At 39.9% G+C, this 24,805-nt stretch overlaps 1 protein-coding gene across 3 annotated transcripts in view; it reads right to left on the reverse strand.

Moving 5' to 3' along the window:
* The window catches only part of RTN1 (reticulon 1), a 274,513-nt gene that overhangs the window by 32,229 nt on the left and 217,479 nt on the right, over positions 1-24,805 (reverse strand). Inside the window, exon 1 of one of the 3 annotated variants that reach the window (XM_003267755.4) lies at positions 2,637-3,000. The exons of the other annotated variants lie outside the window; for them this stretch is intronic. Coding sequence (XP_003267803.1) covers positions 2,637-2,697 — 61 coding nt within the window. The 5' untranslated portion in view covers positions 2,698-3,000. Of the gene's footprint in view, positions 1-2,636; positions 3,001-24,805 lie in introns of those variants that run through there. 3 annotated transcript variants of the gene reach the window in all.

Consider the following 24,805-nt stretch of genomic DNA (forward strand, 5'->3'; position numbering starts at 1 on the left):
TCTCCACGTAGTATTTAATAACACAAAGAAAACCTAAAGCTCACATTATTTCCTTTCCAAGCAAAACTTGTCCCTCCTAATCCTTCTGGAGGACATCATCAACACTGTTGCACTGACCTTTTTCCACTGCATTCACAGCTGCTTCTAGATCACACTCATTTTTTTTTTTTTTAATTGGTATCCTGGACCTCTGCTGGTCTATGGGTTTGGCTCACTAAGAATTATTACACACCAGGCCGGGCATGGTGACTCAAGCCTGTAATCCCAACACTTTGGGAGGCTGAGACAGGAGGATTGCTTGAGGCCAGGAGTTTGATACCAGCCTGGGCAACATAGCGAGACAACGTCTCTACAAAATAATAGTAATAATAATATTCCAGTGACTTCAACCTTGGTTACATATCAAACTCACCTAAGGCGCTTTTTAAAAAATACTGATGCTCAGCTCAATTGAATCAGAATCTCAAAAGGTGGGGCCCATGCATCCTTTGTGGTTTTTAAAGATTCCCAGGTGATTCTAATGGGCAGACAGGGTTAAGAACAACTGTTTTTGATAATGAGGGAACTAAAGGGAAGAGGATACACTAAAAATGCTAAACAACAACAACAACAACAACAAAACCTCAATGTAGATTCTGTTAAGATTAAAACTTCTCACAGTGAGGAGAAAAAAAAGGAATAATTGACTCCTTACAATTTCTCTTTTGTGCTCATAAGTCCTCCCACCCAGTTACTTATTAGTCAATTTTCAAGATAATGGATTTGTTCCATCTAACAGCAGGAAATCAATGGTACTAAAGACTACCAAAGGTCGCTGAGTATAAAAGATTCTCAATGATCTTCAATTAATCTTCACAAGTAGCTCTGCATCAGAAATGAAAAATTATTGTCTTCAATGGTGAAACTATGACATTTTGTGTTAATTTCTAATGATAAAAGTCCATGTGTTTTTTAAAACCTCAGAGACATAAACTGAGGCAACCGAGTCAAACTGCATAAGATTGTGATGAAATAGATTAAGATATTTAATTCATAAGATTTTGTGAATATCTTATACAAATAGAACAGAAAACCTGCCGTCTTTGGATATCTACTTTTGTTAAAAATACTAGAAACTCATAATCAGGGTCTAAAAACCAGTGTTCACGTCCAACTAAATTTGATATTATATCAAGCCATAGTTGTTTGTCAGGTGTGTATATCAAATAAACTGGATGGGTCTAAACACAGAACAAGAATAAAATGTTACAAAATATTTTCACAGCTGCCTTCTATATCGAACATATGTTCTTCCACGTAATTGTCATCATTCTTCAAAACACTGTGCCTCAATTGGCATACATTTCTTATTTACTGGCTTTTAAATTTATCAGCTCCATCGATTTACTTTTGACAACTGTATTTCCAACACTCACATAATTTGAAGTAGACGATTGTATTTTATGTCACTGCCACCCAATCCAACAAACAACAGGCAAGGTAAGCAGGCTTTTAATTCTGAGATTTATGTTTTTCTTAAAATATATACCGAAGCAAAACCCCACAGAGGCATTAAAGATGAAAGGACATCCTATCCTTCCTGTGATATAAAATTACAAGGGGAAGATGCCAGGTTTTTACAAAATCAGCTGCTGCTCCCGAGTATTCTTGGTCTCCTGAGGGATGCTGCAAAACCCTGCAGGTTAAATTAAACGCGCCTTCTTCAGAACCATCTTTGTTAAATATGAAAAGACACTACCTCCGACAAACACCCAAGTTACTACACACAATTCATTCTTGCAAATCATCTTTCTCCTCATACTCTGTAACTGAGCAAGGTGAATTTTAATGTAACAAAGGAGAGATGGATGTGTGAAGTGTGAGGCTGAATAAAAATGGCTGAAAAGCAATCCAAGCGAGGCTGGAGGGTAGCCACACCCAGTGCTAATATGGACTATTCCAAAATAAATCTGTTATACCAAGGGCCACCGGCACTGTTTCGTTCTTTCCCTCCATTTATTTCACAGATACCTATTATTAATAAATAGTAGTCACAGGTTACTCCAATGACAGAAAAAAACCCCAAATGTTTCAAAGTGAACCATCCTAATATGTGGCTACGCCATCATATTTTCAGGATTTCGAGAGCTAGTCTGCATCTCCACTCTCCTTTGTGTGACCACAAATAACAACCCTGAAATGGGTGTGTCCCTCTTAAAAGGATGCACTCCAGTCCTCTCAGTTAATGGTTCTGCCAGGAGATTTCAACCTTTGGGCAGAAATAAATGCACTGGGATGCATGGAACAATAAGAAAGCACTTTAACTCCGGGGATGAGAAAACATTAAACAAGTACTGAATGATCCACAGATCCCAAAAGAACTCCCGGAGGAGGCGCCTGATGCATTATTTAAAATAACCAGCATTACAACAAGAAAACAAAGGGGTGGGGGTGGGGTTAAAAAAAAAAAAGAAAAAACAACAACCAAGCACCATCCATTTTGATTCTTGAAATAACAGGTTTACTACCCCCCAACAGAACGCTCTGGGGTATAAAGCATGCACAGGTCCCACAGGTGAAATGATGCACAATGGACGAGTCCGGGTCCCGGGTTTCCCGTGCGCCTCAGGCATGCACTACTGAAATAAAGAGAATACCCTGACTTTTCCAGTTGCTCCACACACAGTCCATCTTGGTGGAATCGGCAGTGGCCTGCATCGTGCGGGCTTTGGGGGCTCGCCGTGACTCTCCTCTGGGGCGCCGAGCGTGCACTCAAGCGTTGGTGCCCGGCTGCTGCGGCTGGGCTCGCAGTGGCCGCGCGGCTGCGGAGAGACTGAGGCTGCACCAGGCGGCGCGCGGCGAGGGGCGGGAGCGTCGCTGGCGCCGCAGTCTGCGCGGCCGGCAGCGAATCAGCGCGGCGCGGCCCCGGAGCCGCCTGCGCGCATGGGGATGCGGGCGCCGCTCCACGCGACAGCGTTGGCTGGGCTGCCCAAGGGTGCTACCCTGGAGACGGGTAAAGCGGTTCTGGCTGGGAAGGCGCTGACGCGGACAGGGGGTGGGAGGTTTGGGAGGAGGGGAAAAAGGGCTGACGGTGGGGGTGAGAGGAGGAGGACTTGGGCTGTTCCCGGGAGTTCTTGACTCCCAGAATATGCGAGGTGCACATTCTAGAAATTTCTGAGAAACCCAAGAAACCTGCTGGACAAGACCAAGTAAACGGCATCATAAATGTCAGGCTTGCAGCATAATGTTCCCTAATTGTTGCCACCGTTTACCTTTCACTTCTCCCTCTAACTCTTAAAAATCTGGACTCGATGAATTTTAATTGCCTAGAATCTTCTGAAAAATTGCCAGATTCTCTCCTTTTGGAATATTCCACAGATATCCAAAACCTTTGTTGGCAAGCAACGATCATTGGAGAGAAAGCCTACTGCTCTGTCCCAGAGGGCTTGTGTATTTCTTGGGTTACCCCTTTCTGTTTGTGGGTTGAAGGAATCCATGTCAGAATGCGGTGTCTGTAGACCCCAGACCAAAGCCTTGGACTCTGGTACGTGGAGTCATTGGTCAATGTAGTGACAATCCAAGGGTGTCAGTTGTGGGGACGTTCAAACAGAACTCAGGGAAGCAAAGGGCATTCTGTCTCAACAGTGTCATCTTTGAGATTGACCACTGGGGGGCAATGGAGGTGGGTATGTGTATTTGGGAGATAAGGCTTTTGGTTTCCAAGCCCAGGTAGTCAAGGATGTCAGGAGTCCCCAGTTAAAATGCGAATGTCTAAGGAAAGAACAGAACAATGGGTGGTGACCTGCTTTTTAAATCTTACCATAAACTACTTTATCAGAACATACATCAAGACCCTGAGAGAATGGATGGGATAAATGTATTTTGATGAAGAAAAGGTAGAAATAGGAAAGAGAAAGGACTGGAATGTGGGCATTGTCTGGAAAAGAAGGTACTGTTGGAAGGGGTCCCTAGAGGAGATAAGACACTGCATGAGGACAGAGAATGCTCTGGAGACCACGGGAGCATACAGAAGGAAGATTCCGAGGGAGCAGGAACAAACTTCCCACTTCATCTTGTGGCACGGCCTTATCCATTACAGGGTCTTTTTCATAGAGAAGTGGAGCCTTCCTGATTCTTCTACAGTTCCCAGAGGTGTTCTTTCCCAGATCAAAATCTACATTTGCATACCCCACACCAGCAAGGGCCTAAGGACAGTAATCTCAAGGTTATGCTTGTAGACATGATTTATCATCTTTCATTTTAATGAAGCATATACACTTTAAAATACGATCTTTGGGATCATGTGTATTCTTTTCAGAATACAAGCTTGTGGAGAAACCAGCTGGGCCTCTCTGCATATCTTTGTAACGTATCTGAAATTATTCTTGATAAAGCTTAATGGGGTGTCGAAGCTCCCACAGGGTTGATGGGAAGGAACAACAATGACCACATTATTACAAAGCACTTTTCACAATGACCTACTCTAAGGATATTCGTGATTTTTTTTTCTATTTGTATTCCCTACCTTTCCTCCCTCCTCCCAATTTTTTTCATTGCCACGTCATTTTTGGGAATTCTGTCAGTTAAATACTGAAAAGACTGGTATATGACGATAGCCTGATCAGCACCGACTTCTCACTGCATGATATGGGGACAAGACTGAGAAGAAAGGAGAGGGTAGGGCAGGGGTTGCCTGGTGGGCTCTTGCTGCCTTGGCTGCTTTTCAGTTGGAGGGAGATCTTTAGAGCTGTGGCCACTAGGAGGCACTGCCAGTCCAGTGATAGCCCCAGTTATCATCCTTAAGTCCAGAAGGTGCCAGCAGGTACCTTTACTGATGAGTATTGTGTCCACCACATTACGGGAAACAGTGTGTACTGCCAATCTGACAGTCTGTATAGTGTGTATGGTGAATACACAATGTTCCCAATAAGGAACAGGGAGAAGCAAGCTCCCTTTAAAGTGGAGGATACATTAGGTCACGCTTTCTGGGCCAGGCGTTTTCATTGACCATAAAGTTGACCTTGGGGCAAGGCGCGGTGGTTCATTCCTGTAATCCTAGCATTTTGGAAGGCCGAGGTGAGTGGATCACTTGAGCCCAGGAGCTCAAGACCAGCCTGGGCAACATGGTGAAACCCCATCTCTAAAAAAAATACAAAAAAAAATTTTTTCCGGGCATGGTGGCATGCACCTGTACTCCTAGCTACTTGGGAGGCTGAAGTGGGAGGATCACTTGAACCCAGGGAGATCGAGGCTGCAGTGAGTTGTGATTGCACCACTGCACTCCAGCCTGGGTGACATAGTGAGACCCCGTCTAAAAGCTGACCTTGGAATGTCAGCTTAGCTGAAAGACCACATTATTTTCATTCATGCTAAGTGTGGAGAGAGATGTTGGATGGCACACAAAAATCCACTCTAACAGTTTGATAGTTGAAGGTTGAGGAAGTAAGATGGCTATTTCACAGACAGATTCACACTAGTGAAGTAAGAATTGGCAGGCTTTAGCTTAATGTATAGGTGGTAAGAGAAACATAAATGAACTTATTCACGGAAAACTAGGAATCACCTGTATTGTAAAAGTTAGCTACATGGCCTTCAGCAAGTCATGTATCATCTCTGGACCTCTCATAATTATAATACAAATAAATGGAAGCTTTAGGTGTTTGTCATTATGAAATAATAAGAATTTGTTTCCCATAAACATCGTAAATGGGTGCTTTCTTTGCACAACTGCTCACACAGTATTAATTGAAAGCTCTTGCCAAGATCAAAACGATAAAATGGGTAGAGAAGATATGTAAATTTTCCTTAAGTGGTGAAAGAAAACAGAAAGCAAAATAAAGCTTGCTAAAAGTAGGCAGGAACTGCCACTATCTTTAAACCAGTAGAGAACAGACGGGCTTTATCTGCAGCCAGCTTAGAACTTGGTTAAGGTGCTTGCCAGGAGAGGAAGTGATTTCTTTACTTTTCAGGATGAAATCATGCATTAGGCAGTCTGTTCTCAGGAAAAGCAAAATAGTCAAGTTTTGTAATCTCATCCCAGGTCAAGATTAATACTGAAGGCTAGCATTCCCAGAGTGGCTTTATTGTGTCTTTCTCCTCTGGCACCAGAATTTTACTGATGGGAATCAGTGGCATCTGCATTGATACATTTATTCAACAAATATTTATTGAGTACTTGCTGTGTGCTGGACACTGTTCTAGGCCTAAAGCAGAGTTCCTACTTTATATGCTGGTGTGTATGTGTGGGCAAATAATAACCAAAAAGGTAAATATATAATATTCATTTGTGGACAAGTGTATGGGAAAAATAAAGCACATAAAAGAGGACAGAGTGGAGGTGAGGTGAAAATTTGCTATTTTGTAAGGAGGGTCAGCAAAGGCCTGGAGCAGACACCTAAAGGAGCAGGAGAATGCCATTAAGATATATGGGAGAAGAACATTCACAGATGCACTGCGTTTTCATGACAGAATGTAATAACTGGTACACTATATAAGCATCTTCATTTTTTTTGTTCTGAGAAATATAGCAATTGGAATAAAAGGCACAGAACCAAAAATATCCTTCATTATGATCAAAGAACACTGAGAACTCTATGCCATATGGAATAAGGAAATTTTAAAAGGCAACCAGTTTGGTACATAACCCACTGTAGCAGAATAATGCATGAATATGGAGTTTCAAACAATAGATTAGTACATGTTATTTACCAGGTGCTTCTTCATGTGGTATACATTTAGTTGTTACAAGATCCCTATGAGTTAGTGTTTACCCTCATTTCTTGATTCATTTATTTGTTTGATCTACACATATTTATAGAGCCCATACTAAGGACCTGTCTCCATAAATACAAAGGGAGCTGCCCACTGGGAACTTGAGTCCGGAGGGGGAAAATTTTACACATAAATAGGTAAATGCAATAACTAACAGACCTATGAGCAGGAAAGAGTGGGTACACAAACAGAGTGGCTAGGGAGAACAGGTTTCAGGAAAGGCTTTAGAGGGTAGGTAAAGTTGAGCTGAGTTATGAACAAGAAATAGCATCACCAGTTTGAGTCATGGGGATTTCCTGGCAGACAGAAATGGAATTATTAGGAAACTTAATTACAGAAATGTGCAGGGGCTAGATCATGCCAGTCCTGAGTAGTAATACTGGCAGTAAATGAGGGAGACACTGAAGGGTTTTGAGAAGTGGACTAACATGGGAACTTGAATAATTTATCCAAATTTGCAGTTTTCCAGAATTGATAAATTCTAGGGTTATGACAGTCAATCAGCCCTTAGCAAGACAAATAATAAATCATACCCTGACCCACATTATAGTGAACATGTAAGGCATCAAAGGAGAAAATCTTAAAAGCAAGCATAAATCAAAGGCAGATTACCTCAGAGAAACTGTTAGACCAACAGCAGTCTTTAATAGAACCAGAAGCTAATAGTTTGAGAAAATAACATCTTCCAAGTAGCAAAGGAATGTAATCATCATCTTGAATTCTATACCCAACAAGACTAACAGACATTTTCAAATATGTAATCAATGAGAGAATTTACTAATTGAAGACCCTGAAGAAAAATCTACCAAAGGTGACACTTTAGGAAGAAAAAAATTGAACCTTAGAAATGAGTTGCATGAAAAAAATGCTGGGCATTTTTTGAGGATTTATAAAAGCAAGGTAAAACTAAAACAGGAGACAAAAACAGAGCATAAGGTGGAAGGGAGTGGGAAGATAAAAGCATTCTACAGTCCTTTCATTGTTTAGGAGGAAAATAGAAATACCAGCTGTAGACTTTGGCAACTCATATTTGTGTATTAAGTATTTGTCACCTGAAAAGAAAATAATTATAATATATAACTTCTAAATAAATAAATTGCATAAATTAGAGAATTAATCAAACAATAGAAATTAGGAAAGGGGAAAATAAGAAGAAAATACAAAGAACTGGTAAATGGAAAGCACAAAATGAAGTGTCATAAGTCCTCACTTAACATCGTTGATAGGTTCTTGGAAACTGCAACTTTAAGGAAAAAGACATATAAGAGAACAAATATTTTTTTTTCTCATCAGTGTTAATAATGTTTTTTTTTTCTCATCAGTGTTAATAATGAATCTACCTTGCATGAAATGACATTATTGAAGAACCTGCTATACATCTTTTCACTTAAAGTTATAGTTTCCAAGAACCTATGACATTGAGGACTTACATTATTGGAAATACATCTAAATATATCTAACTTGTACCAGCTGGAAAGACGGAAACTATCAGATTGGATGAAAAAAATCTAGCCAGAGGATGCTTACAAAAGAAAATCTGAATACATAGTTGAAATAGTAAAGTTTAAAGTAGAAATGGAAAATGCTATACCAAGTGATGTGGTTTGGATATTTTTCCCCTCCAAATCTCAGGTTGAAATGTGATTCCCAATGTTGGAGGTGGGGCCTGGTGGGAGGTGATTGGATCATGGAGGTGGATCCCTCATGAATGGTTTAGCACCATCCCCTTGATGATAAGTGAGTTTTCACTCAGTTCATATGAGGTGTGGTTGTTTAAAAGTCTGGACCACCCCTCTTGCCCTCTGCTCCCTTGCTCCACTCTCGCCATGAGATGTGCCTGCTCCCACTTCACCTCCTGCCATGATTGTAAGCTTCCCGAGGCCCTCACCAGACACTGACCGGATGTTGGTGCCATACTTGTACAGCCTGCAGATCCATGAGCCAATTAAACCTTTTTTCTTTATAAATTACCCAGTCTCAGGTATTCCTTTATAGTAACAAAAGAACAGCCTAACATACTAGGTTAATACAGTATTATATAGTGACCTTGCTAAATTTACTTATTAATTCTGTTTGAAGATTCTTTAAAATTTTTTATGCACATACAGGCATACCTTAGAGATATTGTGGGTTCTGTTTGAGACCACTACAATGAAGTGAATATTGCAATAAAGTGAGTCACATGATTTTTGGGGTTTCCAAGTGCACATAAAAGTTATGTTTACACTATACTGTAGTCTATTAATTGTGCAAAAGCATTATGATTACAAAATTTCACATGCCTTGATTTAAAAATCTTTTATTGATAAAATGCCAATAATCTTCTGAGCCTTCAGTAATTCATAATAATCTTCTGAGCCTTCAGTAATTCATAATAATCTTCTGAGCCTTCAGTAATTCATAGTAATCTTCTGAGCCTTCAGTAATTCATAATAATCTTTTTGCTGGTGGAGGGTCTTGCCTCGATGTTGATGGCTGCTGACCAGGGTCATGGTTATTGAAGGTTGGAGTGGTTGTAGCAATTTTTGAAAGTAAGACAGCAGTGAAGTTTGCCACATTGATTGACTCTTCCTTTCATTAAAGATTTTTCTGTAGCACACAATGTTGTTCGAGAGCACCTTACCCACAGTAGAAGTTCTTTTAAAATTGGAGTCAATCCTTTCAAACTCTGCCACTCTCGATCAACTAAGTTTATGTAATATTCTAAATCTTTTGTTGTCATTTCAACAGTGTTCACAGCATCTTCACCAGGAGTAAATTCCATCACAAGAAACCACTTTCTTTGGTCATCCATAAGAAGCAACTCCTCATCCATTCAAGACTGATCCTGATATTGCACCAATTCAGTCATATCTTTGGGCTCTACTTCTAATTCTGGTTCTTTTGTTATTTTCACCATATCTGCACTTACTTCCTCCACTGAAGTCTTGGACCCCTAAAAGTCATCCATAAAGATTGGAATCAGCCAGGCACGGTGGCTTACGCCTGTAATCCCAGCACTTTGGGAGGCCGAGGCGGGCGGATCACGAGGTCAAGAGATCGAGACCATTTGGCCAACATGGTGAAACCCCGTCTCTACTAAAAATAGAAAAATTAGCTGGGTGTGGTGGTGCATGCCTGTAGTCCCAGCGACTCAGGAGGCTGTGGCAGGAGAATCGCTTGAACCTGGGAGGCAGAGGTTGCAGTGAGCCAAGATTGTGCCACTGCACTGCAGCCTGGCAACAGAGGGAGACTCCGTCTCAAAAAAAAAAAAAAAAATTGGAATCAACATTTTCCAAACTCTTGCTATGGAGGATGACCTCCTCCCATGAATCATGAATGTTCTTAATGACATTTAGAATGGTGAACCCTTTCCAGAGCATTTAATATGGCAGCTATAGACTTACAATTTTTTTTTTTTCCCGAGATGGAGTTTCACTCTTGTCTCCCAGGCTGGAGTGCAGTGGTGCGATCTTGGCTCACTGCAACCTCCGCCTCCTGGGTTCAAGTGATTCTCCTGCCTCAGCCTCCCAAGTTGCTGGGACTACAAGCACCTGCCATCACGCCCGGCTAATTTTGGTATTTTTAGTAGAGACAGGGTTTCACCATGTTTGCCAGGCTGGCCTCAAACTCCTGACCTCAGGTGATCCGCCCCCTTCAGTCTCCCAAAATGCTGGGATTACAGGCATGAGCCACTGCGCCCAGCCACAAAATGTATTTTTAAATACAAGACTTGAAGGTCAAAATTACTGTTTGATCCATGGGCTGCAGAATGGATGTTGTGTTAGCAGCAAGAAAACATTCATTTCCTTGCACATTTCTATTAGAGCTCTTAGGTGACCAGGTTCATGGTCAATGAGCAGTAATATTTTGAAAGGAATATATATTTTTTTCCTGAACAGTAGTTCTCAACAGTTAGCTTAAAATATTCAGTAAACTATGCTGTAAACAGATATTCTGTTATCCAGGCTTTGTTATTAAATTTATCGAGCATAGGCAGAGTAGAGTAGATTTAGCATAATTCTTAAGGGCCCTAGAATGTTCTGAATAGTAAATTAACATTGCCTTCAACTTAAAGTCACCAGCTGGAATGTAGTCACCTTCATCAGTGATCTTTGGAATAACTTGCTGCAGCTTCTCCATTAGCACTTGCTGCTTCACCTGGCATTCTTTATGTCATGGAGAAGGCTTCTTTCCTTAACTCTCATGAACCAACCTCTGCTAGCTTCCAACTTTTCTCCTGCAGCTTCCTCACCTCTTTCAGCCTTCGTAAAATTAAAGAGTTAGGGTCTTGGTCTGGATTAGGCTTTGGCTTAAGGGAATGTTAGAGTTGGTTTGGTCTTCTAACCAGACCACTGAAACTTTCTCCATATCAGCAATGAGGCTGTTTTGCTTTCTTATCAATCATGTGTTCACTGAAATAGCACTTTTCATTTCCTTCAAGAATTCTTCCTTTGCATTTACAACTTGTATAACTGTTTGGCCTTGCTTTTGGCCTATCTTAGCTTTCAACATGCTTTGTTTACTAAGATTAATCATTTCTAGCTTTTGATTTAAAGTGAGAGATGTATGACTCTTCCTTTCACTTGAACACTTACGAGCCACTGTAGGGTTATTCATTGGCCTAACTGAAATACTGCAGTGTCTGAGGGAATAAAGAGACCTGAGAAGAGGAAGAGAGACTGGAGAATGGCCAGTTGGTTGAGCAGTCAGAACACACACAACATTTATTGATTAAGTTAGCCATCTTCTATAGGTGCAGTTTATGGCACCCCAAAATAATTAACAACAGTAACATCAAGATCACTGATCACAGATCACTTTAACAGTTGTCATAACTGGAAAACAGTTTAAAATAGTGTAAGAATCACCAAAATGTTAGAGACGTGAAGTAAGCAGATGCTGTTGAAAAGATGGTGCTAATAAACTTGCTCAATGCAGGTTTGCCACAAACCTTCAATTTGTTTTAAAAAAAAAAAGCAGTATCTGCAAAGTACAATAAAATGAGGTATGCTTGTAATCATATCTTCTGTGAATAAAAATGGGTTTATTTTTTCCCTTCCAATCTTTGTACTTTTATCTCTTTTACCTTGTCTTACTGCACTGGCTATGACCTCCAGTATAATGATGAGTAGAAGCGGTAACAGATTATTCTTTGTCTTACACCTGAAGTAAGGGAAAACTGTGCTCAAAATTTTTACTACCAAGTATGATGTTGGCTGTGAGTTTTTAGCTGTCCTTTATCAGATTAATAAAGTGTCCTTTGTTTCCCAGTTTTCTGAGAGTTTTTGTTATGAACAGATATTGAATTCTATCAAATATTTTTTCTAAAGCTATTGAGATGACCACATGGATTTTTTTCTTTATTTTCTTAATATAAAAATTACATGCATCAAATTTTGAATGTTAAACTTTGCATTTCTAAAATAACCTCACATGGCTCCTATGGGACATCCTTTTAATAGATCACTATTCAATTTGGATTCAATATGCTAATATTTTGTGTAGAATTTTTGTATCCATATTGAAGAAATATTGTCCGTCAATTGTCTTTTCTTGCAATATGCTTGTACATCTTGTGATAGCTTAGATTTTTGTATTAGGTTTATACTGGCCTCACAAAGCAAGTTAGAAAATGTTACTCCCTCCTGTATTTTCTGAAAGAGTTTATGTAAGATAGTATTCTTTCATATTGGAATATTTGGAAGAATTCACCACCAAGCCCATCTGGGCTGGGACTTTTCTTTGTAAAACAGTTTGTAATTATAGATTTCTTTAATAGATATTAGGATTATTCTAATTCTATTTTTAAATTTCTGCTTATGTCAATGTTGGTTTTTATTTCCAAATGAATTTGTCCATTTTATTTATTTATTTATTTTTTGAGATGGAGTCTTGCTCTGTCACCAGGCTGGAGTGCAGTGGCATGATCTCAGCTCACTGCAGCCTCCACCTCCCAGGTTCAAGCGATTCTCCTGCCTCAGCCTCTTGAGTAGTTGGGACTACAGGTGTGCACCACCATGCACAGCTAATTTTTGTATTTTTAGTAGAGACGGGGTTTCACCATCTTGGCCAGGATGGTCTCGATCTCTTGACCTTGTGATCTGCCTGCCTTGGCCTCCCAAAGTGCTGGGATTACAGGCGTGAGCCACCGTGCCTGGCTTGACTTTGTCCATTTTAAATATGTTGTCGGTTTCTTGGCATAAATTTTTTATAACATCATGTTTTTTAACAAAATGGAGGTGCCGTGGCCATGTCCCTTCTTTCATTTCTGATATTGTTAAATTTTATTTTCTCTTTATTTCTTGATCATCTTGAAGATTTTTCAATATTATGAATTCATTTTAAAGAATAAAATTTTTACTTTTTTCTTTTTATCTATTGTATATCTGCTTTCTATTTCATTCCATTTTGTTTCTTTGTTTTTATTTTCATTTATTTCTTTTCTTTTGCTTTAATTCACTATTGTTTTACTAACTTTTTCAAATGAAAGCTTATTTTCACTTTCCTTCCTTTCCTTCTGAGACAGGGTCCTGACCTGTTGCCCACACTGAAGTGCAGTGGTGCAATCATGGCTCACTGCAGCCTTGCCCTGGGCTCAGGTGATCCTCCCACCTCAGCCTCCAAAGCAGCTAGGGACTACAGGCACGTGCCACCACACCTGGCTAATTTTTGGGGGTGGGGTATTTTTTGTAGAGATGAGGTTTTGCCATGTTACCCAGGCTGGTCTTGAACTCCTGGGTTTGAGAGATCCACCCACCTTGGCCTCCCAAGTGTTAGGATTACAGGTATGAGCTGCCATACCTGGCCTGTTCTTTTCTTGCAAGTATATTTTTATAAATCATTTCCTCTAGTAGCTTATAGTTTTATCCTTTTGGACATTTTATTTATTTATTTGTTTGTTTTCGAGACAGAGTTTCACTCTGTCACCCAGGCTGGAGTGCAGCGGTGTGATCTCGGCTCACTGCAACCTCTGCCTCCTGGGTTCAAGCAATTCTCCTTCCTCAGCCTCCTGAGTAGCTGGGATTACAGGTGCACACTACCACACACAGCTAATTTTTTGTATTTTTAGTAGAGACAGGGTTTTACCATGTTGGTCAGACTGGTCTTGAACTCCCGACCTCAGGTGATCCACCCGCCTTGGCCTCCCAAAGTGCTGGGATTACAGGCATGAGCCACCATGCCAGGCCTCTTTTTGAACATTTTAGTGATTATTCTAGAAATTACAATGTTCATCCTTAATATGTTGGAGCCACTCTTAAATTAGCAAGTTTACAAATTCCTGTACAATACAAGTTTCTTACAACATCAAACTCCCTTAGTCTCTGTCTCCTTTTGTGCTAGGGCTTGTATATACTATTGGTGCTATAAACACCAAATTATATAACAGTTTTTTGTTGTACAAAAATTAATAATCTTTCACATTTACTCACATATTTATCCTTTCCAGTGTTCTTCATCTCCTCCTATCATACCATTCATACCATTCCTTCCATCTGAGATCCTTTTGTTTCAGTCCAAAGAATTTTCTTTACCATTCCTTTTATCTCAGGTCATGGCAAGTATTTATATTAACTTTTGTTTGAGAATAACTTTATCTTATTTTCATTTTTGAATGATAGTTTCATTGGGCAGAGGTTTAATTTGGCAGTTTTTTCTTTCAGCAATTTAAATATGTCATTCCACCAACATCTAGACTTAATAATTTCAGTTGAAAAGTCAGTAATTAGTCTTGTTGCTTTTTAGAAAGTAACTGTTGTGGCTGTTTTTAAGATTTTCTCTTTAGCTTTGTTTGATGCAGCTTGATTATGACAGTTATTATTCCTTTTGGGTTTACTGAGCTTCTTAAATCTGTGGATTGATGCCTTTTATCAATTTTGAATAATGTCTCATATATATTTCTTCAAATATTCCTTCTGACCCATTTTCTCCTCTTCTATGAAAGCAATTTTTTATATGCTAGACCTTCTGAAAATGTTTCACAAGTTTTTTATGCTCTACTCTTTTCTTTTTATATTTTTATTCTCTTTATCTGCCACTTTGGATATTTGATATTGAGCTGTCTTTGAGTTGACTAATTCTGTCTTCTGTGTTCAAAGTCTTATTAAACATAGTCAATTAAGTCATAATTTCAGAAATTTTACCTTTCAGTTCTAGTAATTTTACTTTTTTAAATAGTTTCCATGTCTCTGTTGAAATTCTTCATCTTTTTTATCAATTTTCTTTCACATATTTATAATAGTTATTTTGAAGTCTTTATCAGCTATATCCAATATCTGGATCATCTATGGGTCTGCTTCTGTCATCTCCTTTTTTGCTTGATTGTTGGTCTCATGTTTTTGCCTCTAATATGTCTAATAAAATATAGCATGATGGGCACTGTGTATTAAAGAATCACAAAGACTGACAGTTGATGCTATTTTCCTTCAGAAAAGTTGCTCCTTCCTCTAGTAAGTAGCAACTGAGGGATTGATAAGTTTCCATCAGAAATTAAGCTGAGTTATGGTGGGTTGCAGTTTTAGTTAGGCTAGGCCTACCTCTGGTTTCAGTGATCTCATAGATGGCATTTGAAATGTGATTGTTTTAGGCCAATAAGCCTCTGGCTAGTCTAAGAAAAAAGAGAGAACACAAGGCCAGGGACGGTAGATCATTCCTGTAATTCCAGCACTTTGGGAGGCCGAAGTGGGAAGACTGCTTGGGGCAAGAAGTTTGAGACCAGCCTGGGTAACTTAGACCCTGTCTCTACAAAAAATAAAAAAAAATATCCAGGCATGGTGCTGTGCACCTGTAGTCCTAGCTATTTGGGAGACTGAGGTGTTCAGGACTGCCTCAGCCTCCTGAGTAGCTGGGATTATAGGTGCCTGCCACCATGCCTGGCTAGTTTTTGTATTTTTAGTAGAGATGGGGTTTCACCATCTTGGTCAGGCTGGTCTCGAACTCCTGACCTCGTGACCCACCCACCTTGGCCTCCCAAAGTGCTAGGATTACAGGCGTGAGCCACCACGCCCGGCCTCCTGAACTTTTAATGCATGCCTCAGACAGACCCACTAGTTGAAGGCTGAAACTTTGTGAACTTGAGACATTTGAGCACTACTATCATTAGCTGTCTGCTGAACTACGCAGACAAAAGGGGGATGCTTAGTAAGACAGGATACACAATAAAAACAAAACTGAGCAGATATATCAGCAGCTATATACCATGGAAGAGATAGATCAGTCAGATTAAGTTAGAAAAGTTACTAAAAACAAAAAATCAATAGCAATAACTCTCAGTTAAAATGTCAGAATCTAAAGTTGTCACATTATATTAACCAAATGTTCAATTTTCAACAAAAAATTACTAGACATAAAGAAACAAAAGAATGATCCATACTCAAGAAAAAAAATAAAAACTTACTATGACTAGGTCTAGATATTGATTTAGCAGATAAAAACTTCAAAGCAGCTAGTATGAATATGTTCAAAGAATAAAAAGAAACTACATTTAAAGACTTTGTGAAAAATAGGATGATAATGATTCAACAAATAGGAAATACTGAAAAAGACATAGAAACTCTAAAAAGGAGCTAACAGGAAATTCTAGAGATAAAAGTACAATAACTCTCTAAGTTTTAAACATGGCCAACTAGAAGCAACTGGTGTGTGTTGCTCTTATGGAGAGCAATAGAAGGGGCAAATAAATACAACACCTTCAACTGAAACATCCAGGTACATGTATTAGGATTCATCAAGAAAACAACTCAATCCACAAAGAATGGAGAAAGGCAAGGCAGGATGATCACTTACCCAGGAGCAACATGGAGCCAGGGGAGCATCCCCTACCTGGGAACTGGTGAGTGAGTGAGTGAGCGACCCTGGGACCCATGCTTCTCCCAGGTCTCTTTACAACCCTCAGGTCAAGAGATCACCCCATTGAACCCACTCCATCAGGGCCTGTGGTATGACATGTAGAGCTATGTGGAGTCTTGGCAGAGCAGCTGCTCAGGCACACGTGGAGCCCCGGGAGCTTTAGATACCTGGGCTTCCTGGCAAAAGCAGCTGTTAACTGACAAAGTGGGAGGTTAGACCCCCATACATACCCCGAGGAAAGGGGCTGAATCCAGGGGACTGAGCAGTGACAGTCTGCAGACCCTGTTTCCATGGTACCTCACAGGACAAGACCCACTGGTTTGGAACTCCAGCCAGCCACTGATGGTGGCATTATACCTCCCTGAGATGGAGCTCCCAGAGGGAGGGGCAGGCTGCCATCTTTGGTGTTTCACAGCCTTGGCTGTTGTTGCCTTCAGCACAGCCACCCTACAGAAGAGTGGCCAGACTGCTTCTCTTTCCATGGGTCCCTGGCCTTGCTTCTCACTGGGCAGGACCTCCTGACTGGGGTCACCAGCCAGCCTTGCCAGTGTTTTCCAGCTGGCAGTGGTTCCAAGCCTCCCTGGAATGGAGCTCCCAGGGGGAGGACAGGCCACCATCTTCGCTGTTTCACAGCCTTAGCTCTTCTTGCCATAGGGCTCTAGAGAGTCCAAGGCAACTAGGGACTGGGGCAGTTCCCCAGCACAGCAAAGCAGCTCTAGGAAGCTGCAGCTAGACTGCCTTTTCATATGGGTCCTGGACCCTATTTTTCTTCACTGGGCAGAATCTCCTGACCAAGATTTACAACTACCCTCGCCAGTATGTTCAAGCTGGCAACAGATCCATACCTCCCTGGGATGGAGCTCCCAGAGGGAGGGGCACACTGCCATCTTTGCTGTTTTGCAGCCTTGATTGTTGATACCTTCAGGTGCTGGAAAATCTGAGGTGATTAGAAACTGGAGCAGACCTCCTGCATGTTGCAGCAGCCCAACAGAAAAGTGGCCAGACTTTTCTATATGTTTGTTACATGTTTTCTATATGTTACATGTTTTCTACATGTTACATGTTTTCTATTTGTTTGTTACATGAGTCCTTGTTCCCATATCTCCTCACTGGGCAGGTTCTCCCAGCCTGGGTCTCCAGCCTTTCCCCACTGGAGCTATTGAGCCAGTAGCAGTTCTTCAGCTCTCTGGGTCAGAGCTCCCAGTGGGAGGGATGGGTTGCCGTCTTTGCTGTCTCACAGCCCTCACCCTTGTTGTCTCCAGGCTCTGGAGAGTCCATGGGGACCAGGCACTGGTCTGAAACCCCAGCACAGAGCATCCACCTAATGGAAAAGTGTCCATACTGTTCTCCACGCAGGTCCTGGTCCTCACTTCTCTTCACTGGGCAGAATCACAGGCCCAGGACTCCAGCGCAACCACTCTGCCCCTGCCTGACCGCTTCAGCAGTTAAGAGAACACCTAAATGTTCTCTTAACTGCAGGCCAGCAGTTAAGAGAATACCTAAATGCAGAGATGAGAAAGAACCAACACAAGAACTCTGACAAGTCAGATGACCAGAGTGTCTTATATCCTCCAAATAACTACACTAGTTCTTCAACAAGGTTCTTAACCAGGGTTGGCTGGAATAACAGAAAGAAAATTCAGAATACTGATAGGAACAAAGATCATTGAGGTTCAAGAGAATGGCAAAATCCAATCCAAGAAAACTAACAATCAAAATAAAATGATACCGAAGCTGACAGATAAAATAGCCAGTATAAAAGAACTGAACTGATCTGATAGAGCTGAAAAACAAACTGCAAGATTTTCATAATGCAATCACAAGAATTAACAGCAAAATAGACCAAACTGAGGAAGAAATCTCAGAACTTGAAGACTGGCTCTCCTAAACAAGACAGTCATATACAGATAAAGAAAAAATAATGAAAAGGAACAAATAAAACCTCTGAGAAATATGGGATTATATAAAGAGGCCCAAACTATAAATCACTGGCATCCCTAAAAGGGATAGGGGGAAAGCAAACAACTTGGAAAACATATTTCAGGATATCTTCTGTGAAAACTTCCCCAACCTCACTACAGAGGCCAACAGTCAAATTCAGGAAATACAGAGAACCTCTGCAAGATTCTCCATAAGAATATTATCACCAAGATACACAATCAGACTTCCCAGGGTCAAAATGAAAGAAAGAATGTTAAAAGCAGCTACAGAGAAAGGGAACCCCATCAGGCTAGCAGCAGACCTCTCAGCAGAAACTCTACAAGCCTGAAGAGATTGGAGGCCTATATTCAACATTCTTAATGAAGAAAATCTTCAACCAAGAATTTCATATCCAGCCAAACTAACCTTCCTCAGTGAAGAAGAAATAAAATCCTTTTCAGATAAGCAAATGCTGAGGGAGATCATTACCACCAGATCTGCTTTACAAGAGATCTTGAACGAAGCACTAAATATGGAAAGGAAAGACCATTACCAGCCAATTAAAAAAACACACAAGTACAGAGGCCAGTGACACTGTAAAGCAACCACACAAACAAGCTGGCATAAAAAACAGATAACAATACAATGACAGAATCAAATCCACACATATCAATAATAATTTTGAAGGGGTCTTGCTTCTTTATCCAGCTTGTCACTCTGTGCCCCATTTAAAAAGCATATAGTGGCAAGCTGGATAAAGAAGCAAGGCCCAATGGTACACTGTCTTCAAGAGCCCCATCTCACATGCAGTGACATCCGTATGCTCAAAATAAAGGGATGGAGGAAAATCTACCAAGCGAATGGAAAACAGAAAAAAGCGGGAGTTGCAATCCCAATTCCAGACAAACACACTTCAAACAAACAAAAATCAAAAAAGACAAGAGCATTACATAATAGTAAAGGTTCAATTCAACAAGAAAACCTAACTCTCCTAATACATATGCCCCCAACACAGGGACACCCAGATTCACAAAGCAAGTTCTCAAGAGACCTGCAAAGAGACTTAGACTGCCACAAAATAATAGTGGGAGACTTCAACACTCACTGACAGAACTAGACAGATGATCAAGGCAGAAAATTAACAAGGATATTTCAGACCCAAATTCAACACTGGACCAAATGGATCTGATAGATCTCTGCAGAACTCTCTACCCCAAAACAACAGACTATACATTCTTCTCATCACCACATGGCACATATTGTAAAGTCAACCACACAATTGGTTATATAACAATTTTCAGCAAATGTAAAAGAACTGAAATCATACCAAACTCACTCTTGGATAGCAGTGAAATAAAAGTAGAAATCAAGACTACAAAAAACTCAAAACATGCAGTTACATGGAAATTAAACAACCTGCTCCTGAATGGCTTTTGGGTAAATAATGAAATTAAGGAAGAAATAAAGAAATTCTTTGAAACTAATGATAACAAAGATACAACATACCAGAATCTCTGGGACACAGCTAAGGCAGTGTTAAGAGGGAAATTTATAGCACTAAATTCCAACTTAGTATCAAAAGTTAGAATCATCTCAAATGTATAACCTAACCCTGCAACTAAAAGAACTAGAGAAGCAAGAGCAAACCAACTCCAGAGCTAGCAGAAGACAAGAAATAACCAAAATCAGGGCTGAATTGAAGGAGATCAAGACATTAAAAGCCATGAAAAAATAAATCCAAGAGTTGGTGTTTTGAAAAACATTAATAAGATAGGCCACTACCTAGACTAATAAAGAAGAAAAGATAGAAGATCCAAATAAACACAATCAGAAATGACAAATGGGATGTTACCATTGACGCCACAGAAATACAAATAACTATTACAGACTATTACGAACACCTCTATGCACACATGCACACAAATTAGAAAACCTAGAAGAGATAAATAAATTCCTGGACACATATACCTTCTCAAGACTGAACCAGGAAGAAATTGGTTCCCTGACCAGACCAATAATGAGCTTTGAAATTGAATCAATAATAAATAGTCTATCAACCAAAAAGTCCAGGACCAGATGGATTCACAGCTGCATTCTGCCATTAAAATAAAGAAAGAAGAGCTGGTACCATTCCTACTGAAACTATTCCAACAAAATGAGAAGAGACTCCTCCCCAACTAGTTCTATGAGGCCAGCATCATCCTGATACCAAAACCTGGCAGAGACACAACAAAGAAAACTTCAGCCCCATATCCTTGATGAACATTGAGGCAAAAATCCTCAACAAAATACTTGGAAACTGAATCCAGCAGCACATCAAAAAGCTAATCCACCACAATCAAGTAGGCTTTATCCCTGGGATGCAAGGTTGGTTCAATATATGCAAATCAACAAATGTGATTCATCACATAAACAGAACTAAAGACAAAAATCACATTATTAGTTCAATAGATGCAGAAAAACTTTTGATAAAATTTGACATTCTTTTATGTTAAAAACTCTCAATAAACTTTGTATTGAAGGAACATACCTCAAAATAATAAGAGCCATCTATGACTAAACCACAGCCAACATCATACAGAATGGACAAAACCAGGAAGCATTCCCCCTGCAAACTGGCACAAGACAAGGATGCCCTCTCTCACCACCCCTATTCAGCATAGTATTGGATGTCTTGGCCTTAGCACTCAGGCAAGAGAAAGAAATAAAGGGCATTCAGGTAGTGTGATGCCACTAGCTTTGTTCTTTTTGCTTATGACAAGGCTACAGTAACCAAAACAGTATGGTACTGGTACCAAAACAGATATATAGACCAATGGAACAGAACAGAGGCCTCAGAAATAATGCCACACGTTTACAACCATCTGATCTTTGACAAACCTGAAAAAAACAAGCAATGGGGAAAGGATGCCCTATTTAATAAATGGTGTTGGGAAAACTGGCTAGCCATATTCAGAAAACTAAAACTGGACACCTTCCTTACACCTTATACAAAAGTTAACTCAAGATGGATTAAAAACTTAAAAATAAGACCTAAAACCATAAAAACTCTAGAAGAAAACCAGGCAATATCATTCTGGACATTGGCATGGGCAAAGACTTCATGACTAAAACACCAAAAGCAATGGCAACAAAAGCCAAAATTGACAAATGGTATCTAATTAAACTGAAGAGCTTCTTCACAGCAAAATAAACTATCATCAGCATGAACAGGCAACCTACAGAATGGAAGAAAATTTTTGCAATCTATCCATCTAACAAAGGTCTAATATCCAGAAGCTACAAGGGACTTAAAACAAATTTATATAAAAAAAAAAGCCATCAAAAAGTGAGCAAAGGATATGAACAGACACTTCTCAAAAGAAGACATTTATATGTGGCTAACAAACATATGAAAAAAAGCTCATCATCACTGGTCATTAGAGAAATGCAAATCAAAACCACAGTGAGATACCATCTCATGCCAGTGAGAATGGTGAGTATTAAAAAGTCTGGAAACAATAGATGCTGGTGAGGATGTGGAGAAATAGGAATGCTTTTTGTTGGTGGGAGTGTAAATTAGTCCAACCATTGTGGAACACAGTGTGGCAATTCCTCAAGGATCTAGAACCAGAAATACCGTTAGATCCAGCAATCCCATTACTGGGTATATACCCAAAGGATTATAAATCATTCTACCATAAAGACACATGCACATGTATGTTTATGGCAGCATTATTTATAATAGCAAAGACTTGGAACCAACCCAAATGCCCAGCAATGATTGGCTGGATAAAGAAAATATGGCACATATACACCATGGAATACTATGCAGCCATAAAAAAGAATGAGTTCATGCCCTTTGCAGGGACTTGGATGAAGCTGGAAACCATCATCTGCAGCAAACTAACACAGAAACAGAAAACCAAACACTGCATGTTCTCACTCATAAGTAGGAGCTGAACAATGAGAACACATGGACACAGGGAGGGGAACATCACACACCACGGCCTGTCGGGTGTGTGGGGAAAGAGGAGGAAGAGCATTAGGACAAATATCTAATACATGCAGGGCTTAAAACCTAGATGATGGGTTGGTAGGTGGAGCAAACCACCATGGCACATGTATACCTATGTAACAAACCTGCACATTCAGTACATGTATCCCAGAACTTAAAGTAAAACTAAAAAAAAAATAAAAAAATAAAAGGCATTGAAATAGGAAGACAGGAAGTCAAACTATTTTTGTTTGCAAATGACATGATTCTTTATCTAGAAAATCCCATCATCTCAGCCCAAAAGCTCTTTAAGCTGATAAACAACTTCAGCAAAATCTCAAGATACAAAATCAGTGTACAAAAATCACTAGAATTCCTGTACACCAATAACAGCCAAGCTGAGAGCCAAATCAGGAAAGCAGTCCCATTCACAGTTGCCACAAAAATAATAAAACACCTAGGAATACAGCTAACCAGGGATTGTAAGATCTCTCCAATGGGAATTATAAAACACTGCTCAAAGAAGTCAGATATAGCACAAACAAATGGAAAAACATTCCATGCTCATGAATAGGAAGGATCAATATCATTAAAATGGCCATACTGCCCAAAGAAATTTATAGGTTCAAAACTATCTACCAATGACATTTTTCACCTAGGCAATACCACTCAAGCCATAGGCATGGGGTCTGTAATCCCAGCACTGTGGGACTGAGTTGGATGGATCACCTGAGGTCAGGAGGTCGAAACCAGCCTGGCTAACACGGCAAAACCCTGTCCCTACTAAAAAACTAGAAAAAAACTATTTTACATTAATAATTCATATGGAACGAAAAAAGAACCTGAAAATCTAAGGCAATCACAAGCAAAAAGGACAAAGCTGGAGGTGTCATGTTACTCAACTTCAAACTATACTATGGGGCTATAATAATGAAAAAAGCATGGTCCTGGTACAAAAACAGACACATAGAGCCAATGGAACAGAATAGAGAGCTCGGAAATAAGGCCATACACCTACAACCATCTGATCTTTGATAAACTTGACAAAAACAAGCAATGGGGAAAGGATGCCCTATTCAATAAATAGTGCTGGAATAACTGGCTAGCCATATGCAGAAGACTGAAACTGGACCCCTTGCTTACACCATATACAAAAATCAACTCAAGGTGGATTAAAGACTTAAATGTAAAACCCAAAACTATAAAAACCCTGGAAGACAACCTAGGCAATACCACTCAAGAAATAGGAATGGAGTCTGTAATCGCAGCACTTTGGGACTGAGTTGGATGGATCACCTGAGGTCAGGAGTTCAAGACCAGCCTGGCTAACATGGCAAAACCCTGTCTCTACTAAAAATACAAAAATACCACCATGCCGAGCATGTATCTACTAAAAATACAAAAATACCATGCCAAGCATGGTAGCAGGCACCTGTAATCCCAGCTACTTGGGAGGTCGAGGCAGGAGAATTGCTTGAACCTGGGAGGTGGACATTTCAGTGAGCCAAGATTGCACCATGGTACTCCAGCCTGGGTGACAAAGAGAGACCCCATCTCAAAACAAACAAACAAACAACCCCCCCAAAAAAACCCGACATAGGCATGGGCAAAGATTTCATGATGAAGTCACCAAAAGCAATCATGACAAATTGACAAATGGGATCTAACTTAATTTAAATTAAATTTGTTTCTGCACAGCAAAATAAACTATCAATAAACAGACAACCTACAAAATTGGAGAAAAATTTTGCAAACTATGCATCAAAGGTCTAATATCCAGCATTTATAAGGAACTTAAACAAATTTACAAAACAAACCCATTGAAAAGTGGGCAAAGGACATGAACAGATACTTCTCAAAAGAAGACATACATATAGTCAACAAGCATATGAAAAAAACCTCAACATCACTGATCATTAGAGAAATACAAATCAAAACCACAAGGAGATACCATCCCACACCAGTCAGAATGACTATTATTAAAAAGTTCAAAAAAATAGCAGATGCTGGTGAGGTTGCAGAGAAAAGGGAACATTTATACACCATTGGTGGAAGTGTAAATTAGTTAAACCATTGTGGAAGGCAATGTAGTGATTCCTCAAAGAGCTAAAAACAACTACCACTTGACCCAGCAATCTCATTACTAGGTATATACCCAAAGGAATATAAATCATTCTACCATAATGAGTCATGCACACTGTGTTCACGGCAGCACTATTCACAATTACAAAGACATGGAACCAACCTAAATGCCCGTTAATGGCAGATTGGATAAGGAAAATGTGGTACATATACACCATCAAATACTATGTAGCCATAAAAATGAACAAG

This window comes from Nomascus leucogenys, chromosome 1a (genome assembly GCF_006542625.1).
Source record: "Nomascus leucogenys isolate Asia chromosome 1a, Asia_NLE_v1, whole genome shotgun sequence".
In the NCBI taxonomy this organism is placed as follows: domain Eukaryota; kingdom Metazoa; phylum Chordata; class Mammalia; order Primates; family Hylobatidae; genus Nomascus; species Nomascus leucogenys.